Below are 26,516 nucleotides of genomic sequence, written 5' to 3'. Positions count from 1 at the left end.
AGCCATGTGGCTATTGAAATATCAGTTTTGCTGATGGAACAGTGAATACCCAAAATTGAGAGCTCTTTCATGAAGTTAGATTGGAAAACACAGATTAGACCCAGCATCCAAGTGGGGCCTTCTACTTCTGAGCTTTAGACTCTCAGGGTGAGTTGTGCTTGGAGCAGCTTATTGGAAAGGCAGAAAGTGCTCCAGGGTATTAAAGCATGCAGGCTGGAAGGTAGAGGAAGTGAGTCCACTCAGACTACAGACAGCTCCAAGATAGCAAGAGATTTGAAAATGAGAAACTCAATTACAGGCCAAGTCCCTAGGAACTAAAAGCTAAATCTCAAGGTCTCATGATGCATGGGATAGCTGACTGCACCGAAAGAATATTCTGGATCCAAGGCAGCTCTGGTGTCTTCTCCTCAACACACTTGTGGCTCTTCGCTACCACTAACATGGGCCCCGAAGGCCCAGCATCAAGTCCAGTCCGTAGCCTCCCATCCTCTGTTCTTATTTGCTTGTTTGCTTGTATTTCCTGCCCACAGCCCCGCTCTGTGCATCCCAACTCAAGTCTGTAGAAGGTAGAACCTGTCTGCATTTTAGATGGATGGTCAGTCTATGGATTGCCTTCTCATGGATCATGTGCTCACTTGTGATCCAGTTGTCTGACCAGAGGAGAGGCAGGGTCATGTGGCTTAGATGAAGGCTACTCCCATTTAAGCAAAGATCAGCATCTATATGCCCAAGCCCAGAATATAGATATATATAATCCTCCTTCTTCCTAATCTCTTACTCATGTCCTGCAAGTCACTAACCCTATAAATATTCCCTTTTAAACATTATTAGCATCCATTGGCTTTTGTTTTTTATTTTTGTTGCCACTGCCTTGGTTCAGGCCACCATCATTTTGCATCTGGAATGTTGCGTTCTTTTCTACCAGTCTCCTGGCCTTCAATCTCTCTCTGTCTTTCTCTCCAGTCTACCTTTTACTGTGTTGCCAGAACAGTCAGTTTAGTTCCTGCATAGCAGTGAGCGTTTATGTTTAAAAATATAAATCAGATCAGTTTCTCCCCTAGTTTTAAGCGGGGGCTTCTCCCTGCTATTGAAACACAGTACAGATGTCTTGCTGTGGCCTCTTACATACGGGCTCCTACAGATTTGGCTCCTGCGTTCTCTCTGACCCCATGTCACACCCACCTTGTGTTTTTCATGCTCTGTGTTCCAGCAACACTGGCCTTCTCTCTGCTTCTTAAATGTACCAAGATTGCTATACTTGCTTTCCTTCCACCTGGAACTCTTTTTCCTTTGGTCTTTTCTTGGTGGATTCCTGCCTTCCAGTCTCAGTCATATGTCGCCTCCTCAGAGAAGTCTTCCCAAAACACCCAACCTAGCATTGCCTGTGCTCCCACCTCTGATCACTGTTACATCATTGAATATTCTTCATGCCACTTATCACTGGCAGAAATTATCTTGTTTGTTTTTTTTACTGTTTTTTTTTCAATCGCCCTGATTAAAATATAAATTCCTTGAGAATAGGAGCATTTTTGTTCTTCTTTACCATTGTATCCCTAAGTCTGGTATATAGTAGTTGCTTAATTAATATGTTGAATTAATGAACAATGAAAAATCACCCTTATTTCCATACCTATACATTATACTTAGCTTCCCCCCTTCAGCTTTCAGTTCAGTTCAGTCACTCAGTCGTGTCTGACTCTTTGCGACCCCATGGACTGCAGCATGCCAGGCCTCCCTGTCCATCACTATCTCCTGGAGCTTGCTCAGACTCATGTCCATCGAGTCAGTGATGCCATCCAACCATCTCATCCTCTGTCATCCCCTTCTCCTCCTGCCTTCAATCTTTCGCAGCATCAGGGTCTTTTCAAATGAGTCAGTTCTTCGCATCAGGTGGCCAAAGTGTTGGAGCTTCAGCTTCAGTATCTGTCCTTCCAGTGAATATTCAGGGTTGATTTCCTTTAGGATTGACAGCTTTGATCTCCTTGCAGTCCAAGGGACTCTCAAGAGTCTTTTGCAATACCACAGATCAAAAGCATCAATTCTTCGGCACTCAGCCTTCTTTATGGTCAAACTCTCACATCCATACATGCCTACTGCAAAAACCATAGCTTTGACTAGATGGACCTTTGTCAGCAAAATAATGTCTCAGTTTTATTGAGTTATTATTGAGAAATAGCATTGTGTAAGTTTAAGGAGTACAATGTGATTGTTTGAAAGATGTATATAATGTGAAATGATTACTACAATAAGGCTAGTTAGCACATCCATCACCTCACATAGTTACCTTTTTGCATGTATGTGTGTGGTGATAACATTTAATATCTACTGTCTCAACAAACTTCAAGTATACAGTATGGTATTATTAACTATATAATGCTTAGCTTTATATATGTTTTTATTTTACCTGTTAGGTTATACGCTACATGATGGAACAGTTGTTTTTTTTTCTTTCATTCATTCATTCTTCCATCTGTAGGGCATACCTATGGTGGCTAGCAGAATATATGTGTTGAGTGTGTGCCATGACAGGTAGTACCTAAAACATAGCTTATTCACCCCATAATATGACTTTGGAATCCGGTCCAATGACTGGAAAGACTGGGCCCCGTTCTCCATCCTCTCTTAATATTCTTTTTATCCACTTCAGAAACCAGACACAGGAAACATCTGACCATAATAAAAGGTTTCTAGTCAATTCTAGGTTTCCTCACTGAACAAAGTCATGTGTAGCAATGCTCTGTTGTGCTTTGGTCTGGGATTCTGTTTGGTCACTTGCTTAGCACACCACATGGCTGCCTCTGGCCTCAGAGCCTGAAACAGCTGGAGCCTGGGCTGCTTGAAATAAAAATGACATATTTGTTAGCCTGAGAGGGAGAAGTCTGGATATTCTTGCTCTGCTTCTTGCAAAACAAACTTTTCAATTTGTTGAATACTGAATTTTCCCTTTAGCTGTCAAAATGGTTTATAGCTCAAATGATCTTACATCCTTCAGAATAAACACAAAAAAATGAATGGCCAAACTGATTCTCAAATCTCTGCCTTAAATGCTCAAAGCAATATCCATCCAAATTACACAAAACTTCCTCCTGAAGTTTCTGCCCTCTCACTTGCATCTTCTGCAGTTTAAAGACACACACTCTTGGGAGCATTCCACCACCACTGGAAATAATATTTACAAAAACTCTGACTCTTTCCAGTAAGACTGTTATCTGTTTGGTGCTTGCTTCTTGCATATCCTTATCATGCTTGATTTCTAAGTGCCAATTGACATCTCTGCTTCCTTGGCTAGAAGGCAAAAAGACCAGCTCTTATCTGCTGGATAGAATAGATCAGATAGGATAGATTAGATAGACCAGTTCATATCTCTAGTATCACCAGGCCTGGCACATAATGGGCCCCTGATAATATTTGTGAGAAGGAAGGAAGAAGAAAATAATTTCTTAAAAGCTGGTCTATTTAGGAATTGAGGTTACTGAGGTATAGTTAAGTGTCATGAAATGTAAGGAAAGGGAAAAGCCAAAAAGCTTGTCAGCACATACAGGGAATCAGGAAGGTGATCAAGAACCTGCCATCCTTTTGCATTGGTACCAGTGAGTTAGAGGTTAAAATCCTAGAGCTGGATTAGAAAGTTTTTTCCTAACTTTTTTTCCCCTCTGATAATACAAGTTACATATTCACTATAGAAATTTTTCAAAACTGCAGGAATAAATATCATCTATAATTCTTTCACCCAGAGACAACCGTTGTTCACATTTAAGTTTCTTTTTTTTCTTTTACTCTTAAAGTTTTAGTCTTTTAGTTAACGTGTAGCCTTTTTTCTTTTAGAAAAAGATTGAAAACTTTGAAAGAGATTGTTTCAGAACTGCTTGTGTGTACAAAGACAGTAAATTGCAATTGGAAAAGTACCTGTCAACTGCAATAAAAATTTGAGATGGTGTTACTGTTGCCCACCTGGGCAGTCAGCTTCTCAGAAAGGCTTTGCTAATCTCCTCCAGGTGACTGTGATCCCTCACCTAGAAAGCGCCTGGGGCCCTTTCCTTATTCCCCCTGCACTGCTTCGTGGGAATGCTTTCATCTCCCAAGGATGAGGCTGGGCTTGAACCTCTGAATCTTTCTGCTACAAGGACATTTCAAGGTTGACTTGAATTGAATGAGAATCTCTGTGCAGAATAGATCTCTCCCCTCACCAGTTTGTGAAATATCACTCAGATAACGTCACCTTTGAAAGGAAGCAAAGGAAGCAAACATTCCTTTGTTTAATGAGCATGTTGACCACTTTCTGAGTGTCAGTCAGTGCACTTGACATCAAAGCCTCAAAATGAATAGACAGTCCTTGTCCTCAGGGGACGTGCAGTTTAATGAGAGAAGAGCAAGAGTAAAGACAGGATTATAAGGCACTATGACAAATGCCATAATAGCATGCAGTGATGGCCTAAAGAGAAGGGGCAGAGTTGACCAGAGAAGGCTTTAAGAAGAGGAGATGATCTCTTTGGGTCTTAATAGAAAAGTGGGAGATTTTCTATGCAAGTGGGCAGAGAAAACAGTATGTCAGATGTCTGAAAACATGAAGGTGAAGATCTCTTTGGAAAAATAGAAACAGTTTAGCATATCTGGAACATGAGGTATATTACAGGTCATAAATTAGCCAGAATGGTAAAGACCTTGAAGGTCAGAGCTTGGACTTTATCTTTCAGGCTAGAGGAAGCCACTGAAGCATTTTAATCAAGAGCAAAGAGGTGGTCAGGTATACTTTTTAGAAAAATCATGCAGCAGTATAAAAGACGATGGCAGTAGGCTAAGTTGGAGGTTTAAGTGTGGATAAGGGGGCTATCAGAACACTCCCAGCAAAAGAAGGACAGGCACATATCCACAAAAGGCAAAGGTGGCGATAGTGGTAAAGAACCTGCCTGCCAATGCAGCAGACGTAAGAGACGCGGTTCAATCCCTGGGTCAGGGAAGATCCCCTGGAGGAGAGCACGGAAACTGCAGTATTCTTGCCTGGAGAATTCCCATGGACAGAGGAGCCTAGTAGGCCACAGTCCATAGGGTGGCAAAGAGTTGGACACGACTAAGTGACTGAGCACACACCAGGTGTTATGTTGGTAACATATCAGTGAACAAAGCATCCATAGTGTCTGTCTTTATGGAGCTTTTAGTCTAGCAGTGGGACAGATGTAACTTCCAGTTTTGGAACTCTTGTGTCAGATTTCCATGTGCAGTACAAAGAAAATGACGTACACCTGAGATCTGAAGGATCCTGCTGGGGTGGGATGCTCCCTGGGGTGCAGATGCTGTTCCTATAGGCAACCAGCTAGCATTCCTTTGTAGTGACTGAGCCTTTTGAATATGATCCTTTTTGAGTCTGGGGTCTCTGGGGTTATGTTGGGCCTTAAATTGTCTTGGTGTCCCTTGTATTAATAATTTGCATTTATTGAGCTATGTGTTGGCTTTATGCCATCATTTGTATTGGTTCCTGTTGTAGGAAACAGCCATAAAAGATCCACAGTTATTTATCATGTAATAGAGATGTTGTAGAAGTTAACAGTCTTCAGCATGGTATAGCATCTCCATTTGTTAAGACCTATAAGAGGAATTTCTTTCTGATCACTATATAGTATTTGCTTTTCTACTTCTGGTTGCTCTGAGGCACCCTGTCCAATCCTGCTTCAGGTCTCCCCACAGGACACCCTCTGCCTGGAATGCCCCTTCCCTTCTTGTTGGGTTTAACCTCTGTGTATCCTACATATCCATCCCCTTGTAGTTCAGGTGTCACTTCTTTAGGGAAGCCTTCCCTAACCAATATACGCTCCCCTTCCAAACTTTTAGTGCTTTTCCGCACTCTTTATTGTTGTTGCTTTTACTTCATCAGTTTTCAGTTGAATGAGTTGTTGTTGGGTAACTTTTTTTCTCTTAGACTGATGACAGGTCCACGAGGCTAGAGATCATGCATTTTTTTGTGTGTCTGGATCGCAAAGTACAGTATCTTGCGTGTAGTAGATGCTCAATAAATATTTACTGAATAGCTGAGTAAATGAATGAATGAATATACTGTGAGCCCTCTGTCTTGTTCATTTTCTCCTTTATTTAGCTGTTTGGGAGCTCAGACTTCTTTGATTCGACCTGTGGTGTTTGGTTAGGTCCTCATGGCATGTATTTTGTGCACTAACATTCCCCTGACTATATAATATTTTTCCTTCCTTTGATTGCTTCACTTTTAAAATTCCAGTGTATACTGTAAATTCCTGTAGGTCACCTGATGCCTTTTGGGGGAGGAAATAATAAGCAATTGGATATAATAATAGGAAAAGAAAGTAAGTCAAAGGAAAATGTTGGTGCCTTTAACCAGATGCAGGAGGGAAGTTTTCTTTTGCTTTGTTTTAATTTTATTTTCACTGTGAGAAGGAAAAAGAAGTAAATTTGTCCACTAATTGGACAGGAAATGCGTCTGAAGAATTTGGGGCATGTCTTTGCCCTGAGATGTTCCTCCCAGTGGCAGGAGGCTGGGGCTGGGCTCAGCAGGGCCTCCTGGCCCAGTGGATGGGTGGGATGGACCTGTGGAGGCTGTCTGTGCAACTGATTCCAGTCCTGTTGACCTTTCCTTGGGAGAGGGTTTGGGCAATGCCAGTGAGAGCTTGCTTTTTGTTTTTGTTTTTGTTTTTACCGTAAGAAGGAGAAAGAAATGAACTTGTCCTCTTGTGTTGCAGATTCAGTGGTTCTTTCCTTTGACTCCGCGGGACAAACACTAGGCTCAGGTACCAATCCCTCCCCCTCTGTCATCCTTTCTGCTCTCAGTACTGGCCACAGTTGAAGTGGAGCCTAATGAGGTGGGGGAGGGGGTGTCTGGGGACGGCACTGGAATATCTTAATATTGTGGGAAGATCTCAAGAAGCTTTTCTAGGGACCTATGGTCTGGGAAGGAGCAGTGGGATGCAGCATCCAGAGGACTTCGCCAGTTGCTTTAAACGTGTGCAGCAAAGAGTTTGCAGTAGATGCTCCTTCCTCATTCAGGGTGGTCCAGGGTCATAGAAAAGATGTCTGTTTCCTGTGCACACATCCTGTCTCAGAGAGAGATGGGCAGAAACCCCTGAAAGACCCCAAGCTCTGGGCACGCAGGAGCAGTGGACCATCAGGGTCTCCAGGAACATGCTGGGCTGGCGAGAGCATCACAGCTTCCTGAGAACACACACCCTGTTGCAGTTCACAGGCACGCCCCGTATAATTCAAATACACGCCTCCTGTGTGTACACCTCCTGTGTGTAGGGGCACGGTACTGTGCACACATGCTGAAGCGCTCCCATGCTTCCGTGCATCGACAGTGCAGGACGCAGAAATCGGCACCCACTGCTTCAACTCAGATCACCCGGGTTTAGTGGAGCCCAGCTCTCCCCTGTCTCAGGCTGTCTGCCTGCCCCACAGCACTCTGCTGTTGGCAGTGAACAGAAAGGGAAGATACTGATTCTTCAGCTTGCTGCCATTGCATCCATATGGGAACCCCAGAATGACTTTACCTCATGAGGAGAGCATCTCCATGCATCAGGTCTTAAGTTTTAGTTGAAGATGGTGGTCCTTGTACCATAGATGCTGCCTGTGAGTAATAGGGAGACTTTGCTGGCCTGTTAAAGGCAATTAACCCATTTTGCTGTGGTTAACGGCAATAGATTGATGTTTTACAATGCAGCCATGAGGTTCAGGCCGCTGTAGCAACGTGGACGAGGGGAAGGACGATCAGAGAATATAATCTCAGCTACCACTCTTCACTGAGGGCCTGCTGTGTGCCAGCACTAAAAACACCAAAGCCAAGTGCTTTGCACACTTCTTGCAAGGTAGATAGTAAGTACATCTTTAATTATAGATAAAGAAACCTAATACTCAAGAGTCAAAGTATCCTGTCCAGGGCCACTCATATCTGTCCAACCCTAGAGCCTATACTCTGCCTTGCCATATTGCTGTCGCATACCTTGATACTTGATACTCCACTGAAATTCTTTAAGACTGAATGGACAGATAGAAAGAGTTTTGAAATAGGCATAAAGTTGTGTCAATTCACATAGAAAAAGATGAATCAATTTTATTACATTTATTACATTACAATTTTATTACAAAGTAAAACTTCTGTTAATCAAAAGATACCATTAAGAGAGTGAAAATGCAGAGTGAAAAAAGATATCTATAACATAAATAGCCCACAAAGGGCTTGTTTCCAGAATAAAGAGCTACAAAGATCAATGTGAATAAAGAAGCAACCCTGTATAGAAACAAGCAAAAGACCCAAATAGGCCCTTTGCAAAAGAGGAATCCAGATGGTCAATAACCCAATGAAAAGGTCTTCAATTGTATTAGTACCTAGGGAAATACAAATTAGCATTTTAAGCACAAGCTGGAATCAAGATTGCCGGGAGAAATATCAATAACCTCAGATATGCAGATGACACCACCACCCTTATGGTAGAAAGTGAAGAAGAACTAAAGAGCCTCTTGATGAAAGTCAAAGAGGAGAGTGAAAAAGTTGGCTTAAACTCAGCATTCAGAAAACTAAGATCATGGCATCCAGTCCCATCACTACATGGCAAATAGATGGGGAAACAGTGGGAACAGTGACAGATTTTATTTGTGGGGGCTCCAAAATCACTGCAGATGGTGACTGCAGCCATGAAATTAAAAGGCACTTGCTCCTTAGAAGGAAAGTTATGACCAACCTAGACAGCATCTTAAAAAGCAGAGACCTTACTTTGCTGACAAAGGTCCATCTAGTCAAGGCTATGGTTTTTCTAGTAGTCATGTATGGATGTGAGAGTTGGACTATAAAGAAAGCCGAGCGCTGAAGAATTGATGCTTTTGAACTGTGTTGTTGGAGAAGACTCTTGAGAGTCCCTTGGGCTGCAAGAAGATCCAACCATTCCATCCTAAAGGAAATTAGTCCTGAATATTCATTGAAAGGACTGATGTTGAAGCTGAAACTCCAATACTTTGGCTACTTGATGTGAAGAACTGACTCATTTGAAAAGACCCTGATGCTGGGAAAGATTGAAGGTAGGAGGAGAAGGGGACGACAGAGGATGAGATGGTTGGATGGCATCACAGACTCAATGGACATGAGTTTGAGTAAACTCCGGGAGTTGGTGATGGACAGGGAGGCCTGGCATGCTGCAGTCCATGGGGTCGCAAAGTCAAACATGACTGAGCGACTGAACTGAACTGAACTGAGTTACTACTGCACAGCTACCAAAATAGGGACACTTGAAAAGCCTGATTAAAGGTTGGTAAGGATGAGATGCAGTGGAATCTCAGAGTCTCTGCTGTCAGTGGTCAGGTTGATCACAACCACTTTGGAAAAAACTGTGGTAGTGTCTAGCTAAATCTGAATATATACCTACCCATGACCTGGCATTTCCTTCCCTAGGAAATATATTCCCTGCATAAATAGATAGTTACATATATATATATACCTGAATATATGTATAAGATACATGTGTAAGAATCTATCTCTGTCACTGAAAGCAACTAAAGGCCTGGACATTTAGCAGCTATTTGAAGACTCTGAAATATAAACAGTAGTAGACAGATTGGAGGAAAAAACTAGAATTAGAAGTACTACCACACTGGCAGTGGATTTCTCATTTTTCCTCTGGTATCCCATCTCATGGACTCGAGGCATCCCAAAACCTGAGCACAAACAGAGTAAACATCAGGGCAAAACTGGAGAGAATTCCAGAAGACCTCTAGTTATGGTTTTGGTTGGGGAAGGAGCTCTAAGGCTCGGATAGAGGGGGGCATCCCAAAGGTCATTTTTTTCGGTTTTCTCATGCCTTAATCCCCCGGCAGTCCCCTGAGTGGTGATGATGGCAGTGCTCAGTAACAGCAGTGGGGCTCTCAAGCACCTAAAACTGAGGAAAGGAAATATTCTTCTTTGATCAAAACTTCCTTTCTGTAATCCCAAGAGGGTGGGAGGAAATCCAGTTGCCTTTTCTCTCTTGGCCTTCTTGTTGCTTGGTTCCAGATTTGGTTACAGTTTAGGACATGTGTGGCAGAAAGTGGTAAATAAAAACCTCAGCTTTTGGGCCAGAGGATCAAGAAGGGGAGGCGCAATAAACTGGAAAGTGCAAGGAGATGGCAGAGGGGAAGCAGCTCAGGAAAGTGACTCCATAATGTATGTGAACTTCTGGGCTAACCCTGAGCTAACGTGCATGTGCGCGTCTGATTCCAACCAACACACCAAACATTTAGAGAACTGAGCTAAGGAATGGACCAGACTAGACACTGGGTAGTGTACACAGAGGACACATATGAACAGGCTTTGAAAATAGAACTGGCATTGAAACCACGACTCACAGAAGGCTGGTCAGAACTTGTCACCTAAATCCAACCTGGCTGATTGTCTGGTGAAACAAAAATATCAGCATTCTCCACTGGATTTAAATCAGACCTGGATTTAAACAAGATTTAAACACAATTCACAATATAATATTCAAAATATATAAGACACAATCTAAAATTAATTATCATATGAAGAACCAGGAAAATCTCAACTTGCCTGGGAGAGACAATCAATAGATGCTGATGCTAGAATGACACAGATGTTGAAATAATCTGACAGACTTCAAAGTGGCATTTATACAAATGCTCCTGGATGCCTTTCTCCATCTCTGCCATCTGGCTGTTTCTGAGTTAAATCCTTTCATAATAAACTGGTAATCTTGTAAGTAAACTGTTAAAAAAAAATGCTCTCAAAAGTAAGGATAAACACTGTTGACATGAATTTAGATAGAAAGTGTTAGCAGAAAAAGAAAAAAACTTGTATATATAACCAAATGGAGATAAAAGAAAAAAATACAATAATTGAAAATTTAAAAACTCTACTGAATGGGCTCAATCACAAAATGGAGATGATGAGCAAAGAATCAGTAAACTTGAAAATAAAGCAGTAGAAACTATCCAATGTGAGCAATAGAAGAAAAAATGTCAAAGAGGTTGAACGGTGGCTCAGTAACTTACGGGACAATGCTGGAAGGTTTACAGTCTGTGTCATTGGAGTCCCAGAAGGAGAGAAAGAGTGCAGTACAGAAGAAATGTTTGAAGAAGTAATGGCTTAAACTTCCCAAATTTGGTGCCCAAGTAGGGTTTATCCTGGGAATGGAAGGCTGGTTCAACATTTAAAAGTCAATCAGTATAATCTATCATATTAACTGTTTAAAGAAGAAAAACTACATGGTCATGTCAATTGATAAAGAAAAAGCATGTTAAAATTCCACACCTGCTCACGATAAGAATTCTCAGAAAACTTAGAAGGGAACTTTTTCAATCTGATATAGGGCATCTACAAAAAGCCTACAGCAAACATCATACTTTATGGTACAGCTGCTCTCCCCCTAAGATCAAGAACCACTCCTGAAAGTCCTAGCCAGTACACTGAGAAGAAAAAGAATGAAAAAAAATGCAGATGGGAAAAGAACAAATAAAACCAACCCTCTTCATAGGTGACATGGTTTCCTACGTAGAAAATCCCAAGGAATCTGTTTTTTAAAACTGCTAGAACTAATAACTGAGTTTAGCAAGATAACAAGATGCAAAATCAGAATGCAAAAAATTAATTGTATTTCTGTATACTAGCAATGAATAATTGAAAGTCAAACTTTTTTAAAAAACTGAAAACAAATCATGGTACCCACCCCCCAAAAATAAAATGCTTATGTATACATATGATGAAATGTGCAGGGTCTGTATGCCAAAATCTGTTTGTCCCCCATATTTTCTTCTTTACCTACAAAACAATTCAAGTCACAGACCTTGTGATCACCTTGATTATTCCTCTTCCTCACCCTTTCCTACCTTTTCTGTCTTCATGGTGTGTCCTTCTTTCAAGCATCACTGTCCAAGGTACCATCTTCTCCCCTCTTAGACAAGTAAACATCTCTTAACTGGTCTCTCTGTGCTCGCTGGTTGCCTCCCAGTGGTCCATTCTCTATGTTGTAGTCAGAGTCATGTTTTATCAATGTGAATCAGATCATATCTTGTTCCACCTGAAATCTCTCTAGTCCAAATGCTGTTAACTACAGTGTCCTACTCCAATTTCTAATTATCTCAACACTTTCATTTTTGTTCATTTGTCCCCTCACTGCCCTCAAGCCACATTGGCATTCCTGCCATTCCATGGATATGCCAGGTTCCTTCCTGCCCCAGGGTCTTTGTACTCACTTTTCTTCTGCTTAGAATGCTTTTATCTTTTACTTTGCATATTTGTCTCAAATCTCTGTTCAAATATCACCTCTGCAAGAAGGCTCTCCCAGAGCACTTTATCTAGTCTACTCTCTTTATCTCCAACCTTTCTCTAAGCAGATATGCCTTTATTTCTTCTTAGCTGTCATCTATCCTTCAAATTACCTGCTTATTTACCTTCCTTCAAATTGTTTATTTATTTACCTTATTTATTTATCCGCCCCCCACCCCCCAACTAACATGTAGGCTTCATGTGGCCAGGGACCTTGCCTTTCCTGTTCATGACTGTGTCCCTGGAACCTGGAACTGTACCCAGCACATAATAGGTGCTCAGGAAATATTCATTGAAAGGAGGAAGAGTAGAAAAATAGAAACATTATTTAGGACACAATAGGACATTGTCCAGTATCCAATGGCATGTCCATACAGTGGAGTACTGTGCAGCCATTAGAAATGATGGTGCAATTTTATTTTTATTGGCATAGAAGATGTTGAGGGTATTCTTGAGTGAACAAAATAGGAACAAACAGCATGTGTATTGAAGGTACATGAAAGTAAAATTATATATGCATATTTACACATATATTTGTGAAAAGAGATTTCTGGGAAGATACCAAAATGTTTGCAGCAAATAGCTTTAGATAATGGGAGTTTTGAATGATTCTTACTTCATTCTTTTTAAGTTTTTTTTCATTTGGATTTTTATAGTTAGCTTGTGTTATTCCTAAAACTGGGAAAAATAAAATTATTTTTGTTTGGAGAGAAGGACTGTATCTGTGCTTAGTGATTATTTATATATATCCACCCAATGGGTGGGGCTTCCCTGGTGGCTCAGATGGTAAAGAATCCTCCTCCAATGCAGGAGGCCCCTGGTTTGATTCTTGGGTTGGGAAGATCCTCTGGACAAGGGAATGGCAACCCACTCTAGTGTTCTTGCCTGGAGAATTCCATGGACAGAGGAGCCTGGAGGGCTACAGTCTATGGGGTGGCAAAGAGTTGGACACAACTGAGCAACTAACACATACACACCCACACATGCACTAGACAGTAAGCTCCATGAAGTTTCAGATACAAACCGCAGTGAGCCATTTTTTCTATTTCCTGTCCCAGCTGCCCTTTTGACATGCTGTCATTCAAAATCTTGCCGCTTAGCACAGCATGCCCTGGCATAGTCTGGGCATACTTGATATCATGAATAGAATTGAATTTACTGTCTGCTCAGCTCTAGGCTTCCTTCCCAGGACAGAGGAGAGTTGGTGCATGGCCTCTCAGCCTGTGTTGGGATGGGACTTCTACCTGCCAGGGGAGGCCCCAGGCTGCTTGGGTGGAGGGCGCACAGGCAGTGAGGGCCTCCTCTCATCAGGATCTGCTCGCTAGGCCTCTGTCCTCCCCTACACCAGTGTACACCCATCTGAGACTGGGCTTCAGTTGGTGAACTTCTAACTTACTTTACTGGGTCAGTTAATTTAGTCCAGGTCAGTGAATTTTTGCTGTGTTTATTTTATATAACTGCTTTTCCTATTTTAGTTTGTCTTTGATTAATTGATCCTACATTATGATTTATTTTCCTGACTTGATGTGGGAGCTGTTTGCACTTTGGCCAGCCCCTCTTGGGCCTTGGTGGGACTCCCATGGTTCATGTGTGGGCGTGGCTCGGCCTTCTGACCCCACCCTGGAGCCAGGAGAGGGAGGTGGGCGTAGATAATTGCTCTCATGGCAGCTCTCCTAGTTTGAGGGTCTGCTTTTCTTATTTCCTCAGAGAGTCAGTGTAGCATAATGTAAAGACAAGAAGCCGCAGAGTCAAACCTGGTTGGTTCAACAACACCCCAGCTGGTCCATGTACTGGTTGGGGATCTTGAACATGTTATTTCTTGTCTCCAAGACTCTGCTCCCTTCTCTGTAAAATGAAGAAAATACCTACCTTGTAGGAGTTGTAAGAGTCAGACTGAGAGTGTAGGTGAAAGTTCTGAAAGCAGTATGAATTCACAGTAGATGCTCAATAAATAGTCGTTCCCTCAGTTCTTCCCTTTGTCTGGCATGTCCCACAGTCCATTTGCAACTGTTGCCAACTTCCTCCTCCACCCAAGCCAGGACATACATTACTTATGTTTAATATAGCCTGTGACTTTTATTGGAGGCTGTACAGTGCCTTTTCTTTAGAAAAGAGGGATCTATTTTGGTTAGGATAGGTCCTCATTCCATTTACCCCTATGCCCTTTGCACTTAGCAATTCATCATAGCTCAGAGACTGGAGCCAGAGACCCCCTTGAAAACAGATCTTGCAGCAGAGTTCTTCTCTTATGTGCTTGGACTTTTCTTGCCTGATGGCCCGTCCTGCTTTTCTGACTTTCGTGCATTCTAACATGAAGTGCTGCAGTTTTCTGATAGAATCAAGGCCATGTTTTTATCCCTTATACTAAACTTCATCTACTTCAGTAATATTCCTCAAGCTGGCCTTCCTGGGGAATATTCATTGCTGTCATCAGCCTAAGCATCTGCTTTATTTTCAAAGCACAGTGACCGCACATGGGAATTTGTAGTGGCTCTTTACAGTGATCAGAGGAGTTGGGTCACTAGGAACTGAAAGGGCCAGTCGCACAGTTGGCTCACAACGCACACCTGTATTCTCTGAAAGTCCATTCTGGGGCTCAGTGGCTTGAGAGTGGGGCTGGAGTGGGACACTTTCTTTCAGGGAGCTCCCCCTTCATCCTAGAAGAGAATATTACTGTGTAGTCAGTACCCCAGCCACTTATACATGACAGCATAAGTAGAAGGTGATAATATCTGGACCCCCTGCTAAGATAAGCAGGAGGGGACTCAGGGTTATTTAGACAGGGAATTATGAAAACATTTTTAATTTCCTTTACATTATACAATTATGATCAAATAAAATACCAAGTGTTATGGAATGTATTAAAATTTCAAATTGCTGTAAAACAAAAATGTTTTTAAGTTTTTAAGTTAAAAACTTGAGCTTGTTTCAACATTTATTAATTTTTATCTCGGCATTTATGCCTCTCAGGTGGTCAGTTTTCATAGTTTCCAAATATACTTGAAGAGAATAGCATTCTCCATTTGTCAGGTGTAAGGTACTCTGTTTTTCAGCTAGTTCAAATTTATTTATTCATTGTTCTGTTCAGATCATCTGCTTTCTCACTGACTGTGTGAGCCTGGTTTTCAGTGGTCTATGAGTTTCCCGTTATGACGACAGGAGACCCGTTATGTCATTCTCCTTGTAAGTCTTTTAATTTTGCCTGATAGAGACATTATTAGGTACATACACACTTTAGTGCATGGCCTCCTTTTGTCTACGTCCAATTTCTGAACCTTCTAGGAGTTTACATGAGTTCAGAACACCAACTTACTGCTTTGAAATGGCAGTGGAAGAGTTAATGGTTAATTTTAAGACTTGAAGCATTTGAACAGGCACTTTATGCATTCACAAGTCTGACTTGGTACAGGTGCAGGAAGAGAAGAACAGAGACTTGCATCATTCATGCCTCTACACACCTGGAGCCAGGCAAGGGACACACGCGCACGCCCTGGTTAGGGGTTTTTATAATGCCAGGGTCTCTGGCCTGGCTGAGGCAGGCAGCCTAACCACCAGACTAAACATCTCTCCTTCACTGTGCAGCTGTGGTATTGCTGCTCTGACACCTGCGAGGAGAGGACCTTCAGCTGTGTATGTACATCAGCATGTGTTGTGTCTGGTGACGTGAGAGTCCCAGGGTCTTCCATTCTCATTACAGATTTGGCATCAGTTGACTGCCAGTGAGAACTGGGCTTTACTGCCCGCTTCCCCAGAGGTGAATTTTCCCTGAAGAGTTGGTACACTCAAAAGAGCATTTTCATTGTATAAGCTGAATTCACATGCTACTTCAGGAACATGTTTGTATACAGTGAGATATTCTGGGTGAAAAGTGGTACCACTCATTACGGCAGGGCATACAGGAGGAGGCTATGCATGTGGTGAAAATGAACTCTGTGAGGCAGCCTGAGTTTCAGGTCACTATAGGTATCAAAGTGGAGATGTCAGCCGGATGCCCAAGTCTGGAGTCAGGAGAAAGGATTGGGCAGGATTGAGAGATTTGGTATTGGTGCAATGGAAAGATCATTGGGGCAGGCTAAACTAAACAGTTAAGTATGGTGAAGTCTAGACCAGATAAGAAAAAAGTGAAAAAAGGAGGAGAAACAACTGAAAAATAGACAAACTATATGGGAAAGAAGGGTTCTTTCAGACATTGAACTGTAGATGGCACAGGACCCTGGTCTTTGAAAGATGGGAAATAAATGAGACTAACCCTATAACTGCCCGAGCTAATGGCCTAGACAGGATCTCCAGGCCACAGCACAGGAAAGGAGAACCCAAACAGAACCCAAGAGTCTTCCTAAGAGGAAACAGAGTTGAGAATTTGTCTCCTGACTAAGCTAGCAGGGAGAGTGAAGCTGACGGAGGGAGGTGTGCTGGCATTCCAGTCACTTTCGGTCATCTCTGAAACCCTGCTCCCGGGCCTTTCCCACAGTTTGGTTACAGGAACCTCCAAATAGCTGTATTTACCTAAGTTAGTGCAACCAGTATGTTGAACATGCAGGAAACATCAGAGGTTAATCACAGCCACTTTCATTGGTCTCTCTGTGTCCCCTTAGGATGTTTTCAGTGTGGGAGGTCCAGAGAATTTTTTGGTACCTCTGAGGTAATAGAAATCCCATGGTCGTATTGAGTCACCAATTCCAAAATTAGTGTCCCGCGTTATGTAATAGCATAGCTTTCAGCTCATTCAGCGCTGCAGTGACTTCCCCTCCCAGCACAGGGTTTAGAAGCAGCAGTGCTGACCCAGGAAGGGTCTGTACCCTGTTTGTCCTCCTCTTTCCACTTGTACCCTGGTTGCCAGCTGTGGTTTCGAACCTCTGTGGAATCGGCAGGGAAGGGAGAGAGAGGATGAGCAGAGAAGACATAAGATAGTGTGGGCACTCTCTGGACTGGCCAGTGTGTAAAGCTGACTCTTGTGGGGTCTCCTGTAGATGTTTTGCAGACCCCTCCAGCTGGGGACCTCTCCCCTGCAGGTCCCCTGATGTGGGCAGTGCATTCACCAGAGCCTTGTCACTCACTCCTGGTGTAGCTCCTGGGACTCTCGGAATCTGCTCTTATTTCTGGCTGTTGAGGACCCAACAGCCTGCTGGGCAGATCTTTAGGAAAGGACCTAAAGCCACCCCACACCAGCATATTCATACATCCTTTTCTGCAACAAATTCTGGGAATACAGGCCATGTCCTTTGTAGTCAACATATCTGCCAGTGTAAGACAGAGTTTACACTGCTGCATCTGGGCCATGGACATACTTCAGTTGATCCTCGTAATCTTTAATTTTTTCTTGAATCTATTGCCAGTATTTACAAATTGAGGAATTTTACCATAAAAGATCCAAATTCTTGACTTAAAAAACCCTGGAAGATGTGGCAACGCCAGGTCTGCCTTACTGCCAGGCATAGATAGCCGGAGATGGGGGAGGCTGCCCCCTTCGACAGGACATGGAATCACCAGGGGGACTCCATTCCCTCTTGGCTCTGTGAGCTGAACCCCAATGTCAGTTGCCATTTATCATCATTGGACTCATGCAGTTACATTTTCTTAAACTGAAGACTAAATGTGAAATACTTCTGGTGCTTATGTTTCTTAACAAAGACAGAAAACAGCAGATAATCTAAAAGAACCATGGAAGGGAAGGATATAATTTATCTTAGAAGCACAAAGTGTTCTTACATGTTTAATGTGCAATTAGTCTGTATGAGTGTATAAAACACAACTTAAGATGCCATTGGAAAATAACCCATAAATATAATCATAGTTACCATACAAAAATATGTGGTGAAGAAGACATTTCAGCTTTCAACAAGTAAGTCATGTGACTTGCTGCAGAAGGGCATTACACTCATCCTCTTCCCTGGTTTATGTTTTATTCCTACTTGGCCCTGACTTTTCAGTTTGCAACAAGGGGAAAATATCCTCTGGCCTCTCTGGAGGAAGAATCAGCCAAAACATAGATTCTCTGTATGTCCGAAGGTATCTTAGCACATATCTGATAAGGAGTAACAGGATAGTTTCCCCAAGTTTATGGCCACATGGAGAAAAAGCAACAGGTGTTGGCAAATTAATGAGGTTATCTTTTTGATGGAAGGGTAAAACCAGATTGTTGAAACAGTATTCAGCTTTGAAACTAACTCTTTTGGGAAATTTTGTTTGCAGTTTATTTTTAAAATTGAAACCTTATTGATTTTTGTAAGTACCTGATATATTAAGCAACGTCTCTTTTCCATTTGTCTGAATTAGAGCAAAACCAGAATTATCTTGGGGAAAGGCTGTCACTTGCCCAAGTGTCTTCTCTCGGGGTCCCCTTCATGGATCATAGCCTTGTTGTGGTGAAGGGGCTTGCATAACTCAATGAAGCTATGAGCTGTGCTGTGCAAGGCCACCTAAGATGGGTCACAGTGAAAAGTTCTGACAAAACATCCACTGGAGGAGGGAATGGCAAACCGCTCCGGTATTCTTGTCGTGAGAACCTCATGAACAGTATGAAAAGGCAAAATATATGACCCTGGAAGATGAGCCCCTCAGGTCGTAAGATGTCGAGTGTTCTACTGGGGAAGAACAGAGGGCAATTACTAATAGATCCAGAAAGAATGAAGCGGCTGGGTCAGAGCAGAAACGATGCTCAGTTTTGGATGTGTCTGGTGGTGAAAGTAAAGTCTGTTGCTATAGAGAACAATATTGCATAGGAACCTGGAATGTTAGGGCCATGAATCAAGGTAAATTGGACATGATCAAGCAGGAGATGGCAAGAGTGAAGATAGACATCTTAGGAATCAGTGAACAAAAATGGACAGAAACGGGTGCATTTAATTCAGATGAACATTGTATCTACTACTGTACATGAGAATCCTTTAGAAGAAATGGAGCAGCTCTCACAGTCAACCAAAGAGTCTGAAATGCAGTACTTGGGTGCAATCTCAAAAATGACAGAATGATCTCTGTTCATTTCCAAGACAAACCATTCAACATCAGTGTCTAATGGCAGAAAGTGAAGAGTAGTCCAAGTTTATGCCCCAAACACTGATGCTGAAGAAGCTGCCGGTTCTATGAAGACCTATAAGACCTTCTAGAACTAACACCAAAAAAAAAAATAAAGTTGTCCTTTTCATCATAGGGGATTGGAATGCAAAAGAAGGAAGTCAGCATATACCTGGAGTAACAGGAAAATTTGGCCTTGGAGTACAGAATGAATCGGGCAAAGGCTAACAGAGTATTGTCAAGAGAATGCACTGGTCATAGCAAACACTCTCTTCCAAGAATATAAGAAATGATTCTACATGTGGATACCACCAAATGGTCAATACTGAAATCAAATTGATTATATTCTTTGCAGCCAAAGATGGAGAAGCTCTATACAGTCAACAAAACAAGACCTCAGATCATCAACTCCTGCAAAATTCAGGCTTAGAAGAAATTAAGGAAAATGACCACTAGGCCATTCAGGTAGGACCTAAATCAAATCTCTTATGATTATATAGTGGAGGTGATGAATAGATTCAAGGAATTAGATCTGGTAGACAGAGTGCCTGAAAAACTATGGACAGAGATTCATAACATTGTACAGGAGGCAGTGACCAAAATCATCCCAGAGAAAAAGAAGTGTGAAAAAAGAAAAAGAAAACAGCAAGAAGGCAAAGTGGTTGTTGGAGGAGGCCTTAGAAATAGCTGAAGAAAAAACAGAAGTGAAAAGTAAGGGAGAAGGGGAAAGATATACCCAACTGAATGCAGAGTTCCAGAGAATAGCAAGGAGAGATAAGAAGGCCTTCTTCAATGAACGATGCAAAGAAATAGAGGAAAACAATAGAATGGGAAAGACTAGAGATCTCTTCAGGAAAATTGGAGATACGAGTGAAATAGTTCATGCAAAGATGGGCACGATAAAGAATAGAAACAATAAGGACCTAACAGAAGCAGAAGAGATTAAGAAGAAATGGCAAGAAGAATACAGAAGAATACACAGAAGAACTATACAAAAAGGTCTTAATGACCCAGATAACCACGATGGTGTGGTCACTTACCTAGAGCCAGACATCCTGGAATGTGAAGTCAAGTGGGCCATAGGAAGCATTATGACAAACAAAACTAGTGGAGGTGATGAAATTCTAGCTGAGCTATTTAAAAATCCTTAAAAATGATGCTGTTAAAGTGCTGCACTCAATATGTCAACAAATTTGGAAAACTCATCAGTGGCCACAGGTGTGGAAAAGGTCTGTTTTCATTCCAATCCCAAAGAAAGGCAATGACAAAGAATGTTCAAATTACTATACAATGCACTCATTTTGCATGCTATTTAAAGTGAAAAAGTGAAAATCGCTCAGTCGTGTCTGACTCTTCAACCGGGGAAAAGACCCAGGAATTCTCCAGGTCAGAATACTGGAGTGGGTACCCTATCCCTTCTCCAGCAGATCTTTCTGACCCAGGAATCAAACCCAGGTCTCCTGCATTGCAGGCAGATTCTTTACCAGCTGAGCCACCAGGGAAGCCCCCATGCTAGTTAAGCTTATGCTCAAACTCCTTCAAGCTAGGCTTCAGCAGTACGTGAACCAAGATCTTCAGATGTATAAGCTGAGTTTAGAAAAGGCAGAGGGATGGTGGGATGATTTGAGAGAATAGCATTGAAACATGTATATTATCATATGTGAAACAGAGCACCAGTCCAGGTTCGATGCATGAGACAAGTGCTCAGGGCTGGTGCACTGGGATGACCCAGAGGGATGGGATGGGGAGGAAGGTGGGAGGGGGGTTCGGGATGGGGAACACATATACATCCATGGCTGATTCATGTCAATGTATGGCAAAACCCACTACAATATTGTAAAATAATTAGCCTCCAATTAAAATAAATAAATAAATTTTTAAAAAAAAGAAAAGGCAGAGGAACTAGAGATCAAATTGCCAACATTCACTGGATCATAGAGAAAGCAAGGGGATTCCAGAAAAACATCTATTTCTGCTTCATTGACTACATGAAAGTCTTTCACTGTGTGGATCACAGCAAACTGGAAAATTCTTAAAGAGTAGGGATTACCAGACCACTTTACTTGTCTCTTGAGAGACCTGTGTGCAGGTCAAGAAGCAACAGAACTGGAAATGGAGTAACTGACTGGTTCAAAACTGGGAAAGGAATACAACAAGGCTGTGTATTGTCACCCTTATTTAACTTATATGCAAAATGCTAGGCTGGATGAATCACAAGCTAGAATCAAGATTTCAGGGAGGGACGGGACATATGTATACCTATGACTGATTCATGTTGATGTTTGACAGAAAACAACAAAATTCTGTAAAGCAATTATCCTTTAATTAAAAATAAATTAATTTTAAAAATTAAAAAAAAAGAAAAGACCAAGGTGTGAAAAAGACTTACCTGCCAAGTTAAGGAATATGAACTCGAGCCTAAGCACAGTACAGAGTGCCATGACCACACTGGGTGTTTTGAGAATTAAAAAAAAAAAAATATTGCAGGGAGAAATAATCAGCAACCTCAAATATGCAGATGATACCACTCTAATGGCAGAAAGCAAAGAGGAACTAAAGAGCCTCTTGATGAAGGTGAAAAAGGAGAGTGAAAAGGCTGGCTTGAAACTTAACATTCAAAAAGCTAAGATCACGGTATCCAGTCCCATCACTTCATGGCAAATAGGAGGAGAAAAAGTGGAAGCAGTGACAGATTTTATTTTCTTGAACTTCAAAATCACTGCAGATGATGATTAGCGTGAAATTGAACAATCTGTTTTCTCTTTGAAAGGAAAGCTATGACAAACCTAGACAGCGTATTAAAAAGCAGAGACATTACTTTGCTGACAAAGGTCCATATAGTCAATGCTATGGTGTTTCCAGTAGACGTGTACAAATGTGAGAGTTGGACCATAAAGAAGGCTGAATAAAGAAGAATTGATGCTTTCAAATTGTGGTACTGGAGAAGACTCTTGAGAGTCCTTTGGACTGCAAGATCAAACCAGTCAGTCCTAAAGAATATCAACCCTAAATATTCATTGGAAGGACTGTTGCTGAAGCTGAAGCTCCAATACTTTAGCCACCTGATGGGAAGAGCTGACTCATTGGAAAAGACCCTGATGCTGGGAAAGACTGAAGGCAAAGCAGAAGGGGGTGACAGAGGATGAGATAGTTAGACAGCATCACCAATTCAATGGACACGAATTTGAGTGAATTCCGCAAGAGAATAACGACAGGGAAGCCTAGCGTTTATGCAGTCCATGGGATCAGAAAGAGCTGGACATGACTTAGCCACAAACAAGAACAGCAAAATTTCCTTGGGAGGCAAGTCTCCTGTTGAGTTGTGTGTCCTAGTTGGTACATCTTCAGTTTTAAGAAGATGAATGACTCTCCTTGCAGTTCAGCTGCTTATGAAAGTGGACAGTCTGGCCTCAATTGGCCTTGCAGAGTGGCTCTTGGGAGGTTATCAGTGCGTGTAATTTCCCTCTTTTGGCCATTCCTTGTTCATGTATGGATGTGAGAGTTGGACCATAAAGAAAGCTGAGTACTGAAGAATTGATATTTTTGAACTGTGGTGTTAGAGAAGACTCTTGAGAGTCCCTTGGATTGCAATCAATCCTAAAGGAAATCAATCTTGAATATTCATTGGAAGGACTGATGCTGAAGCTGAAGCTCTAATACTTTGGCTACCTGATGGGAAGAACTGACTCATTGGAAAAGACCCTAATGCTGGGAAAGATTAAAGGCGGGAGGAGAAGGGGATGACAAAGGATGAGATGATTGGGTGGCATCACCAACTCGATTGGCATGAGTTTGAGCAAGCTCCAGAATTTGGTGATGGACAGGGAAGCCTGGCATGTTGCAGTCCATGGGGTCACAAAGAGTTGGACACGATTGATCGAGTAAACTGAACTGCTTATTAAAGATGGAGTTCTTTGAAAGCTGTGTGCTGCTTGGCCTTTTCCAAACAGTTGTTTATGTTTAGTATTCTGTTTTATCCTCAGATTAAGCTAGGCCAACTTTGAGCTATTGAGTTGGCCAAAAAGGTCATTCGGGTTTTCTGTAAGATGTTATGGGAAATCCCAAATGAACTTTTTGGCCAACCCAATACATCCCTAGACCACCTTATTTTAATTTAGCCACTCTACACAGACACACACACATACTTAGCACTCATTGACAAAGCTATATGAAACAAGCAATTATCTGACACTCCCTATCATCATTTTATACAAATATTTTTGAGGACCAAGAGGAAACTTCCCTAAAATCTTAGTATTAAGAAGATCTGGGAGTCTCCTGGTTTATTTTATGGACACTATAAACCATTATAACAGTGCTTTGTGTTTAGTTTTATCTGTGAGAAATCTTGGGGATATATCTGTAATCGTCTCCGAGCAAGCACATAAAACCTTAGGACATGCACTTTTTAGTATTTCTATCCTGGCTGCTTTTTATTGTTTTTTCCTATGTTTATTTCTCCTTTGGCCTACAAGATTTTAAAAAAGATTTTTTCCTTTTTAAAATCTTGTACTTTGTAAAACTGCTTCAACTTTGTTTTAGAATGAGGCAAGATATAGAGAAATTAAGTACAGTATTCATGATTTACCGTTTGTTACAAACATATTGCCAATTTGTTTCTAGATTTCATTTTAAATTTCCTATCCTTTATGAAATCAGATCTTTTACTGCTTTGTGATTGTCATGGAGCGAATCATTGCTGTGAATTTGAAGATCCCTTGGCTGCCATATTTTCACCCCATAGTTAACATGACTGATTCAGTATAAATCTTTTTTTAAAAATTGGAGTATAGTTGCTTTAAAAACTGTGTCAGTTTTTGCTATACAGCAAAGTGCATTTCAGCCATATGTATACATATGTCCCCTCTTTTTTGGATTTCCTTCCCTAAGCACTGGGTAGAGTTTCCTGTGCTATGCAGTAGGTTCTCATTAGTTATCTGTTTATACGTAGCAGTTTATGTATGTCAATCCCAACCTCCCAATCCATCCCACCACCCCACCACCTTCCCCTTTGGTATCCATACTTTTGTTCTTTATGTCTGTGTCTCTATTTCTGCTTTGCAAAGAAGACCATCCATACCATTTTTTAGATTCCACATCTATGTGTTAATATATGACATTTTTCTCTTTCTGACTTAGTTCACTCTGTATGGCTGTCTCTAGGTCCATCTACCTCTCTGCATATGCCACTATTTTGTTCCTTTTTATGGCTGTTTAATATTCTATTGTATATGCAGCATAAATCTAAGAGCTTAGAGGAAGCAGAATTAATAACCCTCTTAATTCTTCAAGGGTCCCATTTTTTTGGTTTACTAAATTTCAGTTTCAAGGACCACATTTAAACAGGAAGGCAGTTATACGTCAGCATAAAAATGGTTGGCCCATAAGGCCTGGGAAATGCCTAGCACTTAACCTGGTCCTTCACAAGATAGGCGTTAAGCAAGAGTTTGGTGACTTAAATTTATTGCAGTTTTTGTGTTTGGGTCTAGAAGCATTTGCCTGCCCCGGTGGTCTGGGACTGGGTTGGGGAATGCAGTCTGCTACTGTCTGCAATGACTTGACATCAGTGACATTTTCTGCTTTACTTTTCTCTTTCAGAATATGATCGACTGGGCTTCCTCCTGAAGTTGGACTCTAAACTGTGAGTAGAATGAGCCAGTTCCTTGACTTTGTGATAGAGATCTGTGAGAGCTGGAGCTCTGATCACTCCTGGGGCCTCTGTCCTCCGACTGTCAGCTGAAGCTTAGAGCATGTTACAGTCTGTGGGTGCAAATATAAGGCCTTAGATTTGGCTGGCACAGGGAGCTCATTACAGAAGGAGCATGCACCTCCCCCCACCACACCCCACTGGAGTTTGAAGGACAAGGAGGAAAGGTTTCCGCTGCAGAGTGGAGGGTGACTAAACCACGGCAGGAGACAGTGCAAAGGCTTTCAAAGATGCTTCGCAGCCAGGCATGCGAAGCCTTCTATGCTCAGGTTTCCTCCCAGCTTTAACTCCTGTCTCTCTCCAGCAGGTAGCTCCTCCTTTTCCCTCGATCCTGGTATATGTTTGTTATCCATGTCTGAAACACACTTTCCTTGTTTGTCCACTAGGAAAACTTAAGAACCACCTCCTTCCTATACAGAATTAATTATCTCTTCCTCCACTTCCTATGAATTTTCTACCTCTGACACCCATTATCTCATTCTACTATAATTAAGTGTAATAGTTATTCATTTATTAAGAGTGCAGGCTCAGAGCCAGGCCATGCTTGGTTCAAATCCCAGATTGCCATTTACTTTCTTTGTGATTTAGGGCGGACCGCTTAACCACTCTGAGCCTCAGTTTCACCTGTAACACGAGGACATCAGTATAAGTACCTCACAGGGTTGTAAGGACTGTACAGAAATGGTGAATTTACAGGGATTTTCAAATAAGTATCTCATTCTTTCAGAATCTTTCCCTGTTCTGGCCCTCTTGGCCTCCTGACCACTGGAGCAGCGCCGGCATATGTTTGTTAGGTGCTAAGTCAGCACTGAACACACGGCCGCATGGCTGGCCGCGTGGCTGGCTGCATGGATGGCTGCATGATGACAGGCACCTGTGTGCCTCCCATATTAGACTGGGCTGCCTGGAGGCTGGGCTTTATCCGTCTGCTCACGCCCTGTCCAGGACCCCTGGAGGCGGGGCTTTATCCGTCTGCTCACGCCCGGTCCAGGACCCCTCACACGGCCGGTGTGCAGTAAAGTGTTGCAGAACCGCCTGTGGCTCCCTTCTGTGGTAAGCCATCTTCATACACCCTTGCCCCTCTCCTATACCAGACAGATGCGAAAGATCAGAATTGTGTCTCCTTTCTTTCCTCTGCTGCTAGAGGCCTTGACCACAGCTGCTTCTGATGGTGATGGCTGCACCCACATGCAAGACACCAGCCCAGGGTTATTTGGCTTTCCCAGTGAATGGTCTGGCATGTAGCCCCTTTCCCTGGCGTCTGGCCTCTTGGCTCTGGTGCCTCACACTGTGAGTTCAGGTGCTGCAGTTCTCCCAGCTTTTATACATCATGGAGGCAGTCACAAGGGAAGAATGGTCTCTTCTGTCTACCAAGCTAGTGTAGAGTTGTCAGCCGCATGTTAATATCCAGGGAATGGGGCTTGATAATGCTAGGGATCCACAGGCTTCACCCTTAGAAAATCCTTAATTTAGTGCTCTGGGCAAAAAACAAATCAAGCATAAGCTATAAGCAAATGAAATGCCACCAGA

The 26,516-nt window shown here is 42.1% G+C and overlaps 1 protein-coding gene across 2 annotated transcripts in view; it reads left to right on the top strand.

The window, feature by feature from the left end:
• ST3GAL3 (ST3 beta-galactoside alpha-2,3-sialyltransferase 3) overlaps positions 1-26,516 on the top strand; it is a 204,971-nt gene that overhangs the window by 84,217 nt on the left and 94,238 nt on the right. The window contains exons 3-4 of one of the 2 annotated variants that reach the window (XM_043878411.1): positions 6,705-6,752; positions 24,878-24,920. In XM_043878411.1, the coding sequence (XP_043734346.1) occupies positions 6,705-6,752; positions 24,878-24,920 (91 nt within the window). The remainder of the gene's footprint in view (positions 1-6,704; positions 6,753-24,877; positions 24,921-26,516) is intronic. The other variant, XM_043878412.1, reaches the window with a different exon arrangement.

The sequence above is a fragment of the Cervus elaphus genome, chromosome 20, assembly GCF_910594005.1.
Source record: "Cervus elaphus chromosome 20, mCerEla1.1, whole genome shotgun sequence".
NCBI classification, from domain to species: Eukaryota; Metazoa; Chordata; class Mammalia; order Artiodactyla; family Cervidae; genus Cervus; species Cervus elaphus.
This window is presented reverse-complemented; position numbering and strand designations above follow the sequence as displayed.